General features: G+C 36.3%; 1 protein-coding gene across 50 annotated transcripts in view; it reads right to left on the reverse strand.

The window, feature by feature from the left end:
* Positions 1-19,925, reverse strand: part of trol (terribly reduced optic lobes) — a 960,590-nt gene that overhangs the window by 546,994 nt on the left and 393,671 nt on the right. For 46 of the 50 annotated variants that reach the window (XM_070082142.1, XM_070082177.1, XM_070082160.1 and 43 more), the window contains one exon: positions 10,935-11,045. The exons of the other annotated variants lie outside the window; for them this stretch is intronic. In XM_070082142.1, the coding sequence (XP_069938243.1) occupies positions 10,935-11,045 (111 nt within the window). The remainder of the gene's footprint in view (positions 1-10,934; positions 11,046-19,925) is intronic. 50 annotated transcript variants of the gene reach the window in all.

A 19,925-nucleotide genomic window follows, 5' to 3' on the forward strand; every position in this document is an offset into this window, starting at 1 on the left:
CCTCTAGTTTCATCCCCCCAAAAAATAAAGATGGTAACTTTAACTTTTTCACTGCTCTTTGCAGCCGCCCATAAATGCAAAAAAATTGGGGTCATTCAAATTATCTCTATATATACAGTGGACCCCCGGTTAACGATATTTTTTCACTCCAGAAGTATGTTCAGGTGCCAGTACTGACCGAATCTGTTCCCATAAGAAATATTGTGAAGTAGATTAGTCCATTTCAGACCCCCAAACATACACGTACAAACGCACTTACATAAATACACTTACATAATTGGTCGCATTCGGAGGAAATCGTTATGCGGGGGTCCACTGTAATTGTAAAAACATTCATTGCTAAATGCTTACTGTAAAAACGTTTCATTCCATTCATTTTTCATGGTGAAATCATTGCATATAGGTCAATAATTTACTCTTGAGAAACTGAGGAAAATGGGAGTAGGCCTATAACATGGGACCGAATATTTTTTTATTTGGAGAGTGAGTAATGCTATTTATGTATAAAAACATAGGATAAGAGTGTTGTTATTCACTTCTTGTGCAGTTTGCCCACTGTCTGGCAGTGATCAATAAGAGAGAACGTAATATTACAGGTCCGCCATCACAAATCCGGCAATCAGTTATTCGGTTACTTCAGTTATTCAGCACTAATTTTGGCTAGCATAATTTCAAATTTCCAGGGTCGCCACACCAACCTGCTGGTACTGTTTGGTGGCGCTACTTGCTGCATAAGTCATTCCAATTTCTTTTTCTCCATTTATTGTTTTAACCTGCTTACTTTTAGCCCTAGCCATGGTTCCAATAAATAAAAGAAATGTTTCTCATTATGTAAAGCACCTACACAGTACATTATCCAGTGGCTTTGAAGCCATTGTCGGTTGTCATGAACTCAGTCTCGTGAAGCAGAATATGCTTTATTATTATGCTAATATCAACACTACAGCTTATTTGCATATCACAATTGATCTAATATGACATAATAAACAATATAAATAACATAAAACATGTTAAATACTCCAGAATAAATAATATTTGGCATAACACTTAGCAGTTCGACGGAGGTATGAAGAGGATATGGTATACAAATAATTCTCCTATCCCTGTCTTGGTGGCTTATATTAGAGAAAACGGAGTATAGCACAGGGCTAACTATGATATACAATCGTACTCCACCATAAACATGAAACAAAAAAGTTATTTTCTCTCTATAGATTATCTCACACAGCAGCATATGTGTAGAGAACCTAGGATAACCCCAAAAAAGTCAATGTGGCTTATTTTTAGTACCTGGCTTGGGTTAGCCATATATGATTTTTGGTAAATATTCGATTCCCAGCCAGGGTAGAAACATTAGGCGTGTTTCTTTTCACTTGTTGTCTATGTTTACCCATCAGTAAATGGGTACCTGGGTGTTAGCCGACTAGTGTGGGTGTTATCCTGGGACACTGACCTAATTTTCTTGAAATACTCAGCATAACAAGCGGCTTTCTATACAGCAGCATGTCACTGATTGTCAGCTAGGCCTGTATACCTTGTACATGTACGTGTAGTAAATAAAGATATTATTATTATTTTTTTTTTTCAACAAGTGTGCCGTCTCCCACCAAGGCAGGGTAACCCAAAGAGAAAGAAAATCCCCAAAAAGAAAATACTTTCATCATCATTCAACACTTTCACCTCACTCACACATAATCACTGTTTTTGCAGAGGTGCCCAGAATACAACAGCTTAGAAGTATATACGTATAAAAATACACAATACAGTGGACCCCCGCCTAACGATCAGCTTCCAACTCGACCAATTATGTACGTGTATTTTTGTAGGTGCTTTTGTAGGTGTATTTTTGGGGGTCTGACACAGACTAATCTAATTCACAATATTTCTTATGGGAACAAATTCAGTCTATAACGGCACCCAAACAGACTTCTGGATTGAAATAATATTGTTAGGAGGGGTCCACTGTATATCTCTCCAAACTGACAATTATTATTATTCTTATATTATTATTATTTTCTCAGTTGTTTGTTGGGTTATCTTATTCAAACTTGGGCAATGTATGATGGAAAAATACTTCTTAACCTAGACCAAAAATGAAAGAAATCAGACCATAAATAGCGGAGTTCACTTCTCAGCCATTAGCGACTGCTTAGCAGTATATTTTTGTATGTTTTTATGGTTATATTTTCATTTTTTCAGTCTCATTTGATAGAATGAAAGATATATTACAGAAATAGATATGATTTTGATTGCTTTCATGAAGAAAAGTATCTTGAAATTGCGCTCACAGTAGCGAAAATGTTCTATTCTTTAGCGATGTTCAAGAGTAAACAAATGACGTCACCGTCCAATACCTGTCCGCCTGCCAGTCCAAATTCCAATACGGAGTCAAGAATGGGTTGACATTATTTATACAATTATTACAATAATGCAGTAGTCTGCATAACAGTAAATCTTCTTTTTTTTTGTGAATAAAAATTCCAAATGGTAAGCAAGAGTAATATGAGAGGGGCCTGTAGCCGTGACTAATGAACAGAGAAAATGTTATTTTAGTGCCAGGAATGTCTGCATTGTTTATTCTGGACCCTATTTTGAAATTGGCATATGTTGAAATTTGTGTGAAATCGGCCAAACTGCCAATTTCTGACCACTTTATTGGGTAGTTGAAGTAAGTGAATGGGCGGTTTCTTGTACTCAGTTGACAGACTAGAAGTAAATAAGTGTATTAAAGTATACACAAATACAGTTACATAAATTATCATACATATCAGTGTATGTATAGAGAACCTAGGATAACCCAGAAAAGTCAGACAAAGTGACTTATTTCCAGTACCTGGCTTGGGCTTGCCATATATGATTTTCAGTCAATATTTTTTTTTCTTGGTTGTTTATTGGGTTATCTCATTGAAACTTGGGTAATGTATGATGGAAACATGCTTCTTAACGTACAACAAAAATAAAAAAGACGGACGATAAATAAGGAAGTTCACTTCTCAGCCATTAGCCGCCTCTTTGCAGTATCTTTTCGTATGGTTTTTATGGTTGTATTCTCATTTTTTTTTTGGTCTCATTTTGATAGAATGGAAGATATATTACAGAAATAGACATGATTTTGATTGCTTTCATGATGAAAAGTACCTTGAAATTGAGCTCAAAGTAGCGGAAATGTTCGATTTTTGCCGATGTTCAATGAACATTGTGCAAGTCAAGTTGGTTAATTTTATTAAGTGTATTTTAACCTAAACACTCTGTAATCCGGCAAACTCAGTAATCCGGCACACTACAGGTCCCAATGATGCCAGATTTGTGATGGAGGACCTGTATAATATTGATGTACACCCCCTATGCCCAAGTGCCTATCTCATCTCACTATTATGTCTATTTATTCATGTATGATTGTCTGTATTATTTTTATATGGTATGTAGTGTATGTCACTTATTGAGTGACTTGACTGACTTGCTTAATGACTTGACTGATTTACTGAGTGACTTGACTGACTTACTGAATGACTTGACTTACTTACTGAGTGACCTGACTGACTTACTGAATGACTTGACTGACTTACTGAGTGACTTGGCTGACTTACTGTCAGTCAAGTCAATCAGTAAGTCAGTCAAGTCACTCAGTAAGGCATTCAGTCAAGTCACTCAGTAAGTCAGTCAAGTCATTCAGTCAGTCAAGTCACTCAGTAAGTCAGGTCACTCAGTAAGTCAGTCAGTCATTCAGTAAGTCAGTCATTTAGTAAGTTATTCAGTCAATCACACAAACTTATGTTTACCTCTTTTTCTGTGTACAAAGTAACACTTCATTACGGCTACAGGTTATCTCTTGTCTAATATCTTTGTTTCTTTGTTAATTCTAAGATTTAAGTGCTTATACCCCTTTGTGCCACTTTCAGCAACACTGGTATGGCTACTGGGTGTCATGATTGCTTGGCAGATACAAGATATAGTAATTTAAATGTCATAACACAATTCACAACGCAGCTGCCTTGTAGCAGAGAAAGACTGGACACGTATGAATTACGAACGCTGGGATGGTAGGGTGGTGTCGGGGAGTGGCAGGGTATGGCGGGCGGGCTCCCCAGCTGCTCCACAACAAGGCGGCTGCTTAAGCAAAAGAGAATTTCATTTTTCCTTCCCACACTCTGAACCGTGTTAAATTAATTATACGACGTGTTACATAAAATTGTGCCACAATTCTTCAACAATGCAATACCCAAATAAACTCGTGCTAAATGATGGTCTACTGTACAACATTTTATAGAGCCTGCAGTGGTATACTCCTAATATCATGACATGTATCATGACGTGTATCATGACATGTTCGGCACTACTGAGTCTCTCTCTCAGCTTATTCCTTGTCTGGTACAAGCTTCCCCCAATTTGTAATGATGCTAAAGGTTGATTTTAATAAATTAGCAAAAAAATATATACAGTGGTACCTCAGGATACAAAGAGCTGAAAACTCGAACAATTATAAAAGTGTATTTATGTAAGTGCTTTTGTAAGTGCATTTTTGGGAGTCTGAAATGGATTAATCTCATTTACATTATTCCTTATGGGAAAAATTTGTTTGGTATCGGCACTCGAACAGCCTTCTGGAACGAATTAAGTTCGTATCCCAAGGTAACACTGTATATACATTAAAAAACTGTTGAAAATTCACTATGTCCACAAGGGGATATGCTATTTGTGGCATCATCATAAGAAATGTTGCAATGACTATAATTCTTTTTAGAAACATTGTACAAACATGAGACTTACACCAAACTGTGCCCAGATTGTTGAACTATTTTTCTGAAATCTTAACTCAATTGTCAATTTTTTCGTACACCCTGCCCGTGGGAAAGGCACAGAAAGCCAAGGTACCCCTTAAGTTAATTTTGGTTCAAAAATTAAACATATATAGATCCTACATGTCAATACTGTCTCTACTAAATATTTTAAATGTTTCATACTCTATACAAGTTCTCTGTATATGAACAATTTTGTTCAAAATGCATTTATGAGAAACTAGACAGTTCTTGACTGGCTGTGAAAAGTTTCAGATTTCCTGTTACCAGCAAGTGGATATTCGAGATCTTAGGTTAGGTGATCTCTATATGTATATATAGCGGCAGAAGTACTCATCAGATCCATCATAACAGTTATAGAAGCCATCACATCGTTGGGATGCAGGGATGAGGCAGCCGTTCCAACATCGCCACAGTCTCTCAACTTTACAAACATGAAACCAAAGAGTGTCTTCACCCTCATATCACACAAAATTATGTTTTTTTTTTTTTCAACAAGTTGGCTGTCTCCCACCAAGGAAGGGTGACCCAAAAAGAAAGAAAATCCCCAAAAAGAAAATACTTTCGTCATAATTCAACACTTTCACCTCACTCACACATAATCACAGTTTTTGCAGAGGTGCTCAGAACACAACAGTTTAGAAGCATATACGTATAAAGATACACAACATATCCCTCCAAACTGCTAATATCCTGAAACCCCTCCTTTAGAGTGCAGGCATTGTACTTCCCATTTCCAGGACTCAAGTCCAGCTATATAAAAATAACCGGTTTCCCTGAATCCCTTCACTAAATTTTACCCTGCTCACACTCCAACAGATCGTCAGGTCCCAAATACCATTTGTCTCCATTCACTCCTATCGAACACGCTCGTGCACGCCTGCTGGAAGTCCAAGCCCCTCGCCCACAAAACTTCCCTTACCCCTTCCTTCCAACCTTTTCGAGGACAACCCCTACCCCGCCTTCCTTCTCCTACAGATTTATATGCTCTCCATGTCATTCTACTTTGATCCATTCTCTCTAAATGACCAAACCACCTCAACAACCCCTCTTCAGCCCTCTGACTAATGCTTTTATAAACTCCACACCTTCTCCTAATTTCCAAATTCTGAATTTTCTGCATAATATTTACACCACACATTGCCCTTAGACAGGACATCTCCACTGCCTCCAACCACCTCCTCACTGCTGCATTCACAACCCAAGCTTCACACCCATATAAGAGTGTTGGTACTACTATACTTTCATACATTCCTTTCTCTGCCTCCATAGATAACGTTTTTTGACCCCACATATACCTCAACGCACCACTCACCTTTTTTCCTTCATCAATTCTATGATTAACCTCATCCTTCATAAATCCATCCACTGACACGTCAACTCCCAACTATCTGAAAACATTCACTTCTTCCATACTCCTCCTCCCCAATTTGATATCCAATTTTTCTTTATCTAAATCATTTGATACCCTCATCACCTTACTCTTTTCTATGTTCACTTTCAACTTTCTACCTTTACACACACTCCCAAACTCATCCACTAACATTTGCAATTTTTCTTTAGAATCTCCCATAAGCACAGTATCATCAGCAAAAAGTAACTGTGTCAATTCCCATTTTGTATATGATTTCCCATAATTTAATCCCACCCCTCTCCCGAACACCCTAGCATTTACTTCTTTTACAACCCCATCTATAAATATATTAAACAACCATGGTGACATTACACATCCCTGTCTAAGACCTACTTTTACTGGGAAGTAGTCTCCCTCTCTTCTACACACCCTAACCTGAGCCTCACTATCCTCATAAAAACTCTTTACAGCATTTAGTAACTTACCACCTATTCCATATACTTATTACATCTGCCACATTGCTCCCCTATCCACTCTATCATATGCCTTTTCTAAATCCATAAATGCAATAAAAACTTCCCTACCTTTATCTAAATACTGTTCACATATATGTTTCAATGTTAACACTTGATCTACACATACCCTACCCACTCTGAAACCTCCTTGCTCATCTGCAATCCTACATTCTGCCTTACCTCTAATTCTTTCAATTATAACCCTACCGTACACTTTTCCTGGTATACTCAGTAAACTTATTCCTCTATAATTTTTACAATCTCTTTTGTCCCCTTTCCCTTTATATAAAGGGACTATACATGCTCTCCACTAATCCCTAGGTACCTTCCCCTCTTTCATACATTTATTAAACAAAAGTACCAACCACTCCAACACTATATCCCCCCCCTGCTTTTAACATTTCTGTCATGATCCCATCAGTTCCAGCTGCTTTACCACCTCTCATTCTATGTAATGCCTCACGTACCTCCCCCACACTTACATTCTGCTCTTCTTCACTCCTAAAAGATGGTTTACCTCCCTGGCCAGTTCATGAAATTACTGCCTCCCTTTCTTCCTCAACATTTAAAAGTTCCTCAAAATATTCTCGCCATCTACCTAATACCTCCCTCTCCCTATCTACTAACTCCCCTACTCCATTTTTAACTGACAAATCCATATGTTACCTAGGCTTTCTTAACTTGTTTAACTCGCTCCATATTTTTTTCTTATTTTCATTAAAATTTCTTGACAGTGCCTCTCCCACTCTATCATCTGCTTTCCTTTTGCACTCTCTCACCACTTTCTTCACCTTTCTTTTAGTCTCCATATACTCTGCTCTTCTTATAACACTTCTGCTTTATAAAAACCTCTCATAAGCTAACTTTTTCTCTTTTATCACACCCTTTACTTCATCATTCCACCAATCACTCCTCTTTCCTCCTGCCCCCACCTACTTGTTGTTGCCACCTTCCTCTTGGCCCATCTACCTCTTACTCTAAGTGTAGCTACAACTAAATACAGTGTAATGATCCGATATATCAGTTGCCCCTCTATAAACATGTACATCCTGGAGCCTACCCATTAACCTTTTATCCACCAATACATAATCTAACAAACTACTTCATTACGTGCTACATCATACCTTGTATATTTATTTATCCTCTTTTTCATAAAATATGTATTACTTATTACCAAATCTCTTTCTATACATAGCTCAATTAAAGGCTCCCCATTTACATTTACCCCTGGCACCCCAAATTTACCTACTACTCCCTCCACAACATTTTTACCCACTTCAGCACTGAAATCCCAAACCACAAGTACTCTCACACTTGGTTCAAAACTCCCCACGCATTCACTCAACATTTCCTAAAATCTCTCTCTCTCCTCTACACTTCTCTCTTCTCCAGGTGCATATATGCTTACTATACCCTCTAGGCTCTTAATTCTGCCAATCGATAAAATCATCTTATTTCTCAATATTAACCAAATCTGCCATAACATCTGCTAATTAGTCTTATCATGTGACCTCCTGGCTTTTAATTCTGCCATAAAATATTACCACCTACACCATTACTTGTAAGTCAGATTTTGTACTAAGTTCAAATAAGATTGTAAAACAGCTAACCACTATTCCACTTTACTACCTCTCACTTGTATTAAGTTTAAATAAGTTTGTAAAAAAGTTAACCACTACTTCTTGTCTAGTTTTAAGTATAGTTACTATGTACTATTATCTTATCTAGTTTTAATTAGTTACTATGTATTAGGATCAGTTTGCCCGAAATGCCTCAGCATGATAGTGGCTATCTTTGTACTTAGTAAATCAAAATTGTAATTACACATTGTAACCTTTACAAAGAAATAAACTTTATTATTATTATTATTATTATTATTATTATTATTATTATTATTATTATTATTATTATTATTATTATCCTTTGCAATCAACTCAATCTGAAGAGAAACTCCATGAAAATAAAAAGCTGAAAAATATTGAACTCTTTACCAGAAGATTTTAGAAGTTCCTTATCTGCCAAGTGTCTCAAAATATTGTTAGAAGCACTTCCTGAATTGGATACAAATTTACAAACCTTAAATATAAATGTCAAATATAATATATTTAATGCAATCTGCTTATTTAACCCTTTCAGGGTCCAAGGGCCAAATTTCAAAGTGCACACCAGTGTCCAAGAATTTTCAATAAATAATTTAATTTTTTCTACTGAAATGGTAGAGAATCTTTTTCTGAAAGTACGAAATTTGATGGAAAATTGACAAAATTATGCTCTTGCGAATTTTGATGTGTCAGTGATATTTACGCATCGGCGATTTTCCCGACTTTGACTCCCATTTTAGGCCAATTATATTACTCCTGTCAACCAAATTCTTAGCTATTTTACTAGTATTACTTCTGTTCTATTGACTGAGCACAAGAAATTGCCAATTCAACTGTTTCAACTACAAAATAAAGTGATTGGAAATTGGTAATTTGGCCAATTTAATGCAAAGTTCAAAATATTCTAATTTCAAAATAGGGTCCAGAATAAACAATGTAGGCATTCCTGGAACTAAACTAACATTTTATCTGTTCATTAGTTATGTTTTCAGGCTTTACAAATGAATTCCATTTTGATTTTTTTATTCACATAATGAATTTTTATTCAAACCAAAAAATAGAAGATTTACAGTTATGCAATACTGTAATAATTGCATAAATAATATCATCACATTTGTGAACGTATATTAGACCCACCACCTGGCGTGTATTAGACGTGTGGGATCATTTGTTTATTCTTGAACATCGGCAAAAATTTAACATTTCTGCTATTTTGAACTCAGTTTCAACCCATTTCCATTACTAAAAACAATCAAAATCATCTCTATTTCTGTAATATAACTTCCATTCTATGAAATGAGATGAAGAAATCGCAAATACAACTATAAAAAAACATACGAAAAAACACTGCAAAGTCGCTGTTTTAATCGAAAATTACGGTCACATTTTTTTTTCTCTCATTATGCACTGTGCTGCAGGATTTGTTTTATGTGGTGCACACATACCACACAGATGTATTCTCTCATATCTAGGCCCAAATTTACCGCTCACAGCTTATCAGAGTGAGCTGAGCTCATGGTGTAGATCTACCGTTTGGACCCTCAATGTACATATAGCCATAGATCTACAGCACAGACCCTCAAAGGGTTAAGCCATCAACTTAACTTTCCTCACCTGACTTCTCACATCCAATCACTATTCATGCTCATGTACTTATTGTCATCATTATATTTCTACCTCCAATAATTATTATAACTAAAACTGTCATTTCAATTTTGATTTACTATCTTTTCAAATTAACACTGATATTTTAATATATAGGCATTACTTAATTTTTTGGTAGTCACTCACTGAGGCAGACTGACCCAAAAAAGAAACACGTGTACCATCATTCACACTATCACTGTCTTGCCACAGGTGCGCAGATATGACAGTTTAGATGTCCCTCCAAAGAGCAAATATCCTATGCTTAATTATATTAAAACTTATATTCAAATACTATAAGCTAACTTCAACTATATAATTTTCAGCATGTTTAAGTTCTAATTTTAGTCCACTCGAAGTGTTCTGTATGACTAGGGGCTTTTCAAAATGTGTGAAATAAAAGTCACCTAATTTTGTAACAATATATGTACATTTTTCTCCATGGGGAAGTGGAACAGTATTCTTCCTCCGTAAGCCATGCGTGTTGTAAGAGGCGACTAAAATGCCGGGAGCAAGGGGCTAGTAACCTCTTCTCCTGTATATATTACTAAACGTAAAAGGAGAAACTTTCGTTTTTCCTTTTGGGCCACCCCGCCTCGGTGGGATATGGCCGGTGTGTTGAAAGAAGAATATGTACATTTTGAAAATAAAATCCTTTCATGGGAGATGGCCAATGCACAGTAATATGTACAAAAAAAAATCAATTGTTATAAGCTTTCAGTCAGAGTGAAGTGGCATGTTCAGGATATCATCCAAAAATTAAGCAATGAAGAAAACAGGGCATCACTAAGAAGAAAATTACTATACCCTGCCAGGAACAATTCACAACTAACCCACAAATTAGAGAAAACTGAAGATGCTTTGACTGATCCCTGATAACTATTAAGTTGCAAGTAACTTGCAACTAGTTTCCTCTCAAATTTGTGAGTTAATTGTAAAAAGGAGAATTAGCATATTTCTACCAGGCAATCTAAAGAAAGGCTTATGCTACATTAGTTTGCTTAACAGCATTATGAGAACACACCTGGGCAATTTTCTTCATCTGAGTAGTCAGAGCACTGGATTACTCTGTCACACCGCTGAGATTCTTGTATGCAATACTTGTTCTTGCACTGCCATTCCCCTGGCCGACATTCTAGCAAAGCAGATTAGCACATCAAATACTCATGCACAGCATGCATATAATGTTAGTTGATAGCAAACCACAAAATAAACATGCTTTACCAAAGACTGTTCTATCTAAATAAAAAAATTATGGTAATCAAGAATCTGAACTGACTAGCCAGTTACCTGTACCTTGTAAAGTAAAAGGACACAAGTGCAACTAATGTGACATTTTATTGTGGCAATGTTTCGCTCTCCAGGAGCTTTATCAAGCCATTACAAACAATATGGACACAGAGGGTATATATGTTACCCAAGTGATAGCTTTTTTATCCTTTTACTCATATACGAATTAATTGCTCTACCATACTGTTTTACTACTTCTACTACTACTACTACTACTACTACTACTACCACTAGTATTGCACCTCACTCTGAGCCTATATATACCCTCTGTGTCCATATATTGTTTGTAATGGCTTGATAAAGCCCCTGGAAAGCGAAATGTTGCCACAATAAAATGTCACATTAGTTGCACTTGTGTCCTTTTACTTTACATATTGTCGGTAATTCTACCAACTTTATTACTACCTGTACCTTGGCATTAGTTTCTGAATAACATTTTAATAAATATTTAGATACATCAAGGCCATTCATGGTCTTTCTCCTTGTCTGATGCAAACATTTACCTACTCCTCATCTTAAAAATCACTTTCCTCCTCCTCCTCCTCCTCATCCTCCTCTTCTCCTTCACATCACCTAGCACTTTCTCTGCTCATATGTTAATAATGGTCACTTTCCTCCTCCTCCTCCTTGCATTTTTCAGAATTGAAAATCATCAATTATTTATTGGTGCATTACTGCAGCCACTCTTTGTCTTTCTACAGCTGACTCTGTTTGCAGAGAAGGAGCTCCTGTTCTTGGACCCGGTCATTTTAACACTAACTAGATTCATTTAAGGAGTTTGCCTACACTAAATCCTACCATACTGTATCCACTACCCTAATCTTGAAGAAACTCTTCCTTATACATCTGTGTTTCAGCAATAACAATTATCTTATATTTTTTATAAGTAGACACAGATATTACAATAAGGTGGTTTGTAGTTTTGGTGTCTAGTTAGCATTTGTTGACCTAGATCAATCAGGAACCTCTACAATCACTGGAGATGTTAAAAAGCACAGAGGAATCTTGTTAGGACAAACTGTATTCTAAACAAAAATTATTGCAATTTCAGTTTTGTAAAAAAAATAAAATTTATTAATTACTAAGTAGCAACATTTTTATGTTTACTTTTTCACATGAAATTTATTTTTTTAATATTTATGTCTATAGCCCTTTAATGTAGTATTTATATAAAAGCATTATGAGGCAGCCATTAATAACTTCACAACAGCAGTAGCAAACATTGACTGGCACACTGAGCTAGAAATCTATACAGATATTGACGAATGTATTAATAATTTTCTAAAAAAGACCCAATACCTCTATAATAAGCACTGCCCTAAAAAAACTAAACAGATGACAGCTAAGAGACTGAACAGTCCCTGGTTAACACCCAGCATTCTCAAATCCATAAATACAAAACACCAATATGAAAAACAGTACAGAATGGGTCACATAACCAGAGACCAAACAAAACGTTACTCGTCAATCCTAACCAGCCTGATAAGAAGGGCAAAAAAATTGTATTATGAGAACAGATTATCCAACTTACGAGGTGATATAAAAAAGACCTGGAAAACCCTATCAGAAATTCTGGGAACAAAAAAGATATCACGAAATAGCGAAATAAAATTAGCAAAATCAGATGAACCTCAACTCCCACCAACAGAAACAGCAAACAGACTCAATGATTTCTTCTCCACTATAGGACAAAACCTTGCCAATAAAATCCCAAGCTCAGGTACCCCACCAAATGACTACCTCACCGGCAACTACCCGAACACACTGTTCCTAGCTCCGACTAACCCATACGAAGTCTCCCTTATTATCAATGCACTAAAAAACAAGGCAGGAGATTTAAATACCTTACCACCCTTTATATACAAAAAAGTGTCACAAGTGCTATCACCAATCATTGCAACACTCTTTAACAAATCCATTGAATCCTCCACCTTCCCTACAGTACTCAAAATAGCAAGGGTCACCCCGATCCACAAAGGAGGAGACCAAACAGAGTTGAATAACTATAGGCCAATATCCAACTTACACCCTCTCTCAAAAATCTTCGAAAAATTAATTAATAAACGAATCTACTCCTACCTTATCTCCCAAAACATACTCAACCCCTGCCAATTTGGATTCAGGCCTAATAAAAATACTAATGATGCTATTGTACACATGCTAGAACATATATACATTGCAATAGAGAAAAAAGAAGTCCCACTGGGGATCTTCATTGACTTACGTAAAGCTTTTGATACAGTTGACCATGACTTGCTCCACGTAAAATTGTCACACTATGGTATAAGAGGGCACTCCCTCAACTACCTCAAGTCATACCTCAGCAACAGAAGCCAATATGTGTAGGCAAATGGGGCAAACTCTTCTGCACAACCAATTACAGTTGGTGTCCCACAGGGAAGTGTCCTTGGCCCTCTTCTCTTTCTCCTATACATAAATGACCTACCAAATGCTTCGCAATTACTCAAACCCACACTATTTGCAGATGACACTACATACGTTTTCTCCCACTCGAGCCCAGTCACGCTAGCCAATACTGTAAATACCGAATTACAGAAAATATCTACCTGAATGAGGACTAACAAACTTACACTAAACATTGACAAAACCTACTTCATTCAGTTTGGTAACAGAGCTACAGATGTCCCTCTTAACATAATGATAAACGGATCACCTATCACAAAGCTAACAGAGGGAAAATTCTTAGGAATCCACCTTGATAATAGACTCAAATTTCATACACATATACAACAAATTTCTAAAAAAATTTCCAAGACTGTAGGCATACTATCGAAGATACGGTACTATGCTCCACAGTCAGCCCTCCTGGCCCTATATCACTCACTTATTTACCCCTATCTCACCTATGGAATTTGTGCATGGGGCTCAACAACAATTAACCATCTCAGACCACTAATTACCCAACAAAAGGCTGCAGTTAGAATGATAACAAATTCTCACTACAGGCAGCACACTCCACCAATATTCAATACACTAAACCTACTCACCATACAAAACATCCATACTTATTACTGCACCTATTACATACATAGAACACTTAACTCTGATATTAACCCTCCCCTCAAACATCTCCTTGCCAACCTCAACAGAACACATGACCATAACACAAGGCACAGATCACTCTTTGATGTTCCTCGTGTCCATCTCACACTATGCAAAAACTCAATGCACATAAAAGGCCCTAAAATCTGGAATTCATTACCTGTAAATATAAAAGAAACACTACCTGTTTATAAATTCAAGTCTCTTCTCAAAGATCACTTACTCACCCAAAACCAAATAAATACTGAATAACTCAACCTTATAAATTGTATATCTTAAATGTTTCTCACAATTATATCACATAAATGTTAAACCTAAAACCCAATCTAACTTTACTATTTTTTTAAATAAACTACCTAACAGAATTCTCCATACGACTGAATGTACAATAATGCATGCAACCATATGACCTGTCTTTGTAATACTCACTTGTACTTTATAGTAATTTGTTTACATTAATGTTTTATCACTGATTTCATCATTGCTTAGTTAATCTTAAGTTAATTTTAAGCCAGCCCGTAATGCTATGCATAGTATAAGTGGCTTTGGCATGCTGCTCTTATCTGTATTTTTTTTTTTGTACCTCTGTATGTGTGCTCAAATTGTAATAAATAAATAAATAAATAAATAAATAAATAAATAATATGAGAAATATATGTACAGCTATTTACTACTTATATTAGTTTTTTACATTAGTTTTTTACATGTGATTTTGAAAAATTATGTTTAGGGGCAAACTGGATGTGACTGCTCAGTAGATTTAATAATTAAAAAACAGCAGCTAAGGCATACCGTATTAAATAACAGTCATCATAGCTATGTTCAAGCTTTTCCAATAAAAAAAATTTACCCATTTCCTTATGTCATAAATTATTTTATCAATTCTAAAACATTATCTAGGACAGTAATTCATAACTTTTAAAATTACATTAATTACATACCACTTTTCATTTTAATAAAAAAATAGTACTAATATAAATTTGATACAAAAGTCAACATTTTATTTTTGATCACTTATTTTTCATGCAATGAGGCTGAATCTCCATAATTAAAATGAAATAATATGGCCTTACTGCACTAAACTAGTGGCTTAATTCTTTTTTTCCCTACATTAAAATATAACATAAAAAAGCAGTCCTTGCTCTAGTTCACAAAGAAAAAAGACAAGCTCTACTAACAATCATGAAGTCTATTTTCAATGAAAGTAAAAGAAAAGAATTCAGTTTACATGCCACTTTTCAAACAAGTCGTCTTTTTCATCAATTTCTGTTTCAATGAAGTGGTAGATGATCCCACCAATCTCCCTCCTGCTCACATTTTTGAAGAATAAAAAGGCACAATACTGTGACTAGAACAATACACAAATAACCAGCATATGGGCGACATATTCATGATGATCTTTCATTTGGACGTGGACCATTAACTAGTTAATGGTATAAGACAGACAAAAATATCGTCAAAAGTTTGTCTCCTATGTGCGGGGTTATATGTGCATTGTAACAACATTCATTCAAATATCAACACAAGAACATGCGAAATCTGAATATTAAAAAACTTTTTTAATTAAATACAGCTGAACCTCTGGTCACAACCATAATTCATTCCAAAACTTTGGTCGTGACCTGATTTGGTTGTGACCCGAACCTAATTTCCCCATTGGATTGTACGTAAATAAGATTAATCCGTTCCAGACCCCTACGAATTGTGTGTAAATATTTTTTTTTTTAAGATTTTTAAGCACAAAAATAGTTATTTATACCAAAGAATGCACAGTGTAATAGTAAACTAAATGTAAAAACCTTGAACAACAGAGAAAACTAACATTGCATGAGTCTGTTCTAGACCCTACGAACCATTCACTGTAAAGTTTTTTTTTAAGAGTTTTAAGCACAGAAAAATGAATCAAAGTTTGAAAAATCCTTAATTATACAAAATAATGCAGTTTAATAGAGAAAAACTTAAATAACAGAGAAAAATATACCATAAACAACCAAGAAAACTAACCTTGCATGAGTTGACTTCTGGCATGAAGGAGGTGAGGAAGATAAGTGGGGAGGAGGTTACTGTTTTGAAGAATCTAATGTGACTTGTCATTTCCTTTGCATCAAAATGTTATGGAAATGAGAAAAGATGTTATTGTTTATCATGTTCAACACTCTGTTCATAGCAGTTTTGTTGGGGTGGTTTTTCTCAAAGAAATCCTGACACTCATTCCATTTTTCTATGACAACTTTTATCACATCACTTTTAATCTCCTCCCTTTTTTCTTCTTCCAATGCCTGTTCCTCAGTGAGCACCTTATGCTGCTCATTCTAGAGTTCAGCGAGTTCACACATTGTCAGTTCCTCTTCATGATCCTCGACCAGTTCTTCGATGTCGTCAGTCAACTACAAGACCCATACTCTTGCCCGAGGACATGATCTCCTCCACAACAGAGATCTCAAATCCTTCGAAATCTCGTTAAGGAATGCATTCAGGATGTTGAAATGGTTCTTCCAGAACTCCTTCAGCATCAAAAACGTCTCCTCAGTCACATTAAAACACCTGGTGAAGAGTCCCTTAGTGTACAGCTTCTTGAAGTTGAAGATTACTTGCTGGTCCATGGGCTGCAGTAGAGGAGTAGTGTTGGGAAGGAGGAACTTAACCTTAATGAAATCATACTCATTGTCCATATTGTCAACCAAACTTGGAGGGTGTGCTGGCATATTGTCCATTAGAAGAAGGCACCTTTCAGGCAGAAGATTGTTGGCAAGATATTTCCTAGCAGCAAAAGCAAAAGACTCGTGCAGCCATTCTAAAAACAAGCTCCTTGTAGCCCAACCCTTCGTATTCTCCTTCCACATCACAGGCAGTCTGGTCTTGTTCACACTCTGCTGCTTGAGCGCACAAGGATTCTCGAACTGGCAGACGACGAGCAATTTAGTTTTTAGATCGCCACTTGTGCTCATGCACAGCAAAAGGGTTAATCTGTCCTTCACTGGCTTGTGGCCGAGCATAGCCTTCTCCTCCTGGGTGACGTAGGTCCTCCTCGGCATCTTCTTCTAAAACAACCCGGTCTCATCGCAGTTAAACACTTGTTGCGGAATGTATCCTTCGACCTTCATGAATTCAACAAAATCTTTCAAGAACGCTTCTGCAGCAGTGGCGTCAGAGCCAGCAGTTTCTCCATGCCTTACCACAATATGAATGCGACTTCTCTTATGAAACTTTTCAAACCATCCTCTACTGGCTTTAAATTCGTCACTTTCTGCACTAGCAACAGTTTCTCCACCTTTTCCAGCACTTAAGACCTCTGCTTGGTTAAGATCATAACTCCCTTAGCAACATTAGCTGCTTTAATAACCGTTCTCTGTTTCAGAATAGTCGATATCGTAGACTTTGGCTTCTTGAACTCCGCAGCAAGATTGGTAATACACACACCACGCTCATACTTTTCAATAATTTCCTTCTTCATTTCTTTTTCAACTTTCTTCAAACCCTTCTTTTCACCCACATTACCACTTTTCACTTATTTAGAGGCTATGGTGCCATGGTTAATTGCAAAATGAATTCAAAAACACAAGAAATACAACACATGGAGTTCACAGAGAATGAACGCACATCTGATCGAGACCGACTACAAGGCAAGGGTCTTTGTTAGGTGTACACAAACAACAGGAAGTGGAGAAAATTGGTGCATGCAAAAAAATGGTGCAGAATGTGAAAATTGGCACAGCTGTGTTTGTTTGGCATCCGATTATGTGTTCGCAACCAGATGCAAAAATTTGGTTTATTTTATGATCGTAAACCAATTTGTTCGTGTTCGGAAATGTTCGTGACCAGAGGTTCCACTGTACAGGACTACTATTTTCCAGCAGTATCAAGTTTTAATAGATACATGGGTTTAAAGGGAATAACAAGTTTCACTAAACATGAACAACAAAATGATAAAAAAAAAGTTATAAGGCAGGGATGCTAGTTCAAAATCAGCTTAGAAAGCCAACAATACAATTTAGGGATCCTCTTTCTAAAATACAATGCCACAAGGAAGCCCCACTTCACAAGATCTAGAGATGAGAATGGGAGGAAGAGGACAGCCATCATGGTGTGTTTTTCTCAAATGATAGACCTAGTGGCATTACAATGGTAGAGTATACTGACAGTAAGAAACTAAGACACACAACGCATATTATGGCATTTTACTGTTAAGTCATAAAGTTCCTGGTGAAGAAACATCTTTCACAATAATATGCTATAAACTCCACTGTGCGACTTATTTACATGCATAGACCTAGTAAAAGATAACATACGTTAAGTGCCAAGGATAATGAAAATACAGAGACTTTTGTACAAGCCAAAAGTGGTGGGTAAAAAAAGAATATATATTTTCCCAGGAAATACTTGAAGAACATGATATACATTTCATAATAAATGGTTACATTAACAAGTGAAGATATTTACAAATGAGAAATGTGATTGCTATTCTCAAGAAGCAATAAAGAAAATAAAACAAGAAACATGATAATAAACTATGATAAAAAAGAGATTATTATATAAAAGATGAAAAATTAAACAGGTTTAAAAATTAGAATATATGATTAGTAACAAATGGAATAATGCAAGGTCACATGCAAACAAAAATCATAATAAAATTTGTCATGTGAATTACTTTTCTGAGATGTTGCATGATGACAGTGAGAAGATATGTCAAGACTGCTTCCTAATAATGCTAAGTTATAATTCTTTAACTATCAGCAAGTGAATGATAATGTGATGGTGTGCTCTACTATTACAAATGCTATTACCAATACTACTGTTAATGTGTCTATTACTACTATTATTGTTACTACTATTTCTATTATTACTACTACCACTACTATTACTATTATTACTACTACTACTACAGCGGACCCCCGGTTATTGGCCGGTTCTGTTATCGGCCAACTCGGTGATAGGCCAGTTTTTCGGCGCCCGGTTATCAGCCGTTAATTCAATGATCAGACAGTTTGGGATGTGTCCATTCACCGGCTGAGTCTGCTTGCGTGTCAGTTTGGCTGTGTCTCTTGGTGGCTGAGGAAGCTTCTGCTCATACATCCAAACATTTTGCTTATTTCCCATTGTAGTTTGTGTTATTTTTGCAGTGCAACTGTGAAATAAGTAACCATGGTTCCAAAGAAAGTTACTGTGGTAAAGAAAGTGAGAAACACCGTGAGTTTTAAGCGTGAAGTGATAGAAAAGTTTGAGAGTGGTATGAAGGTGGTGGAATTTGCCAGGATGTACAGCAAGAATAAATCAACAATTACATCCATCCTGGCAAAGAAAGAACAAATCAAGGATGCTAATGTTGCTAAAGGAGAAACTCTTCTAACTAAACAAAGGCCAGTAATGGAAGAGATGGAAAAGTTATTATTACTGTGGATTAAGGACAAAGAATTAGTGGGAGACAGTGTTGTAGAGTCGATTACAGTGGACCCCCGGTTAACGATATTTTTTCACTCCAGAAGTATGTTCAGGTGCCAGTACTGACCGAATTTGTTCCCATAAGGAATATTGTGAAGTAGATTAGTCCATTTCAGACCCTCAAACATACACGTACAAACGCACTTACATAAATACACTTACATAATTGGTCGCATTCGGAGGTGATCGTTATGCGGGGGTCCACTGTATTTGTGAGAAGGCA

Source organism: Cherax quadricarinatus, chromosome 7, assembly GCF_038502225.1.
Source record: "Cherax quadricarinatus isolate ZL_2023a chromosome 7, ASM3850222v1, whole genome shotgun sequence".
Classification (NCBI taxonomy): domain Eukaryota; kingdom Metazoa; phylum Arthropoda; class Malacostraca; order Decapoda; family Parastacidae; genus Cherax; species Cherax quadricarinatus.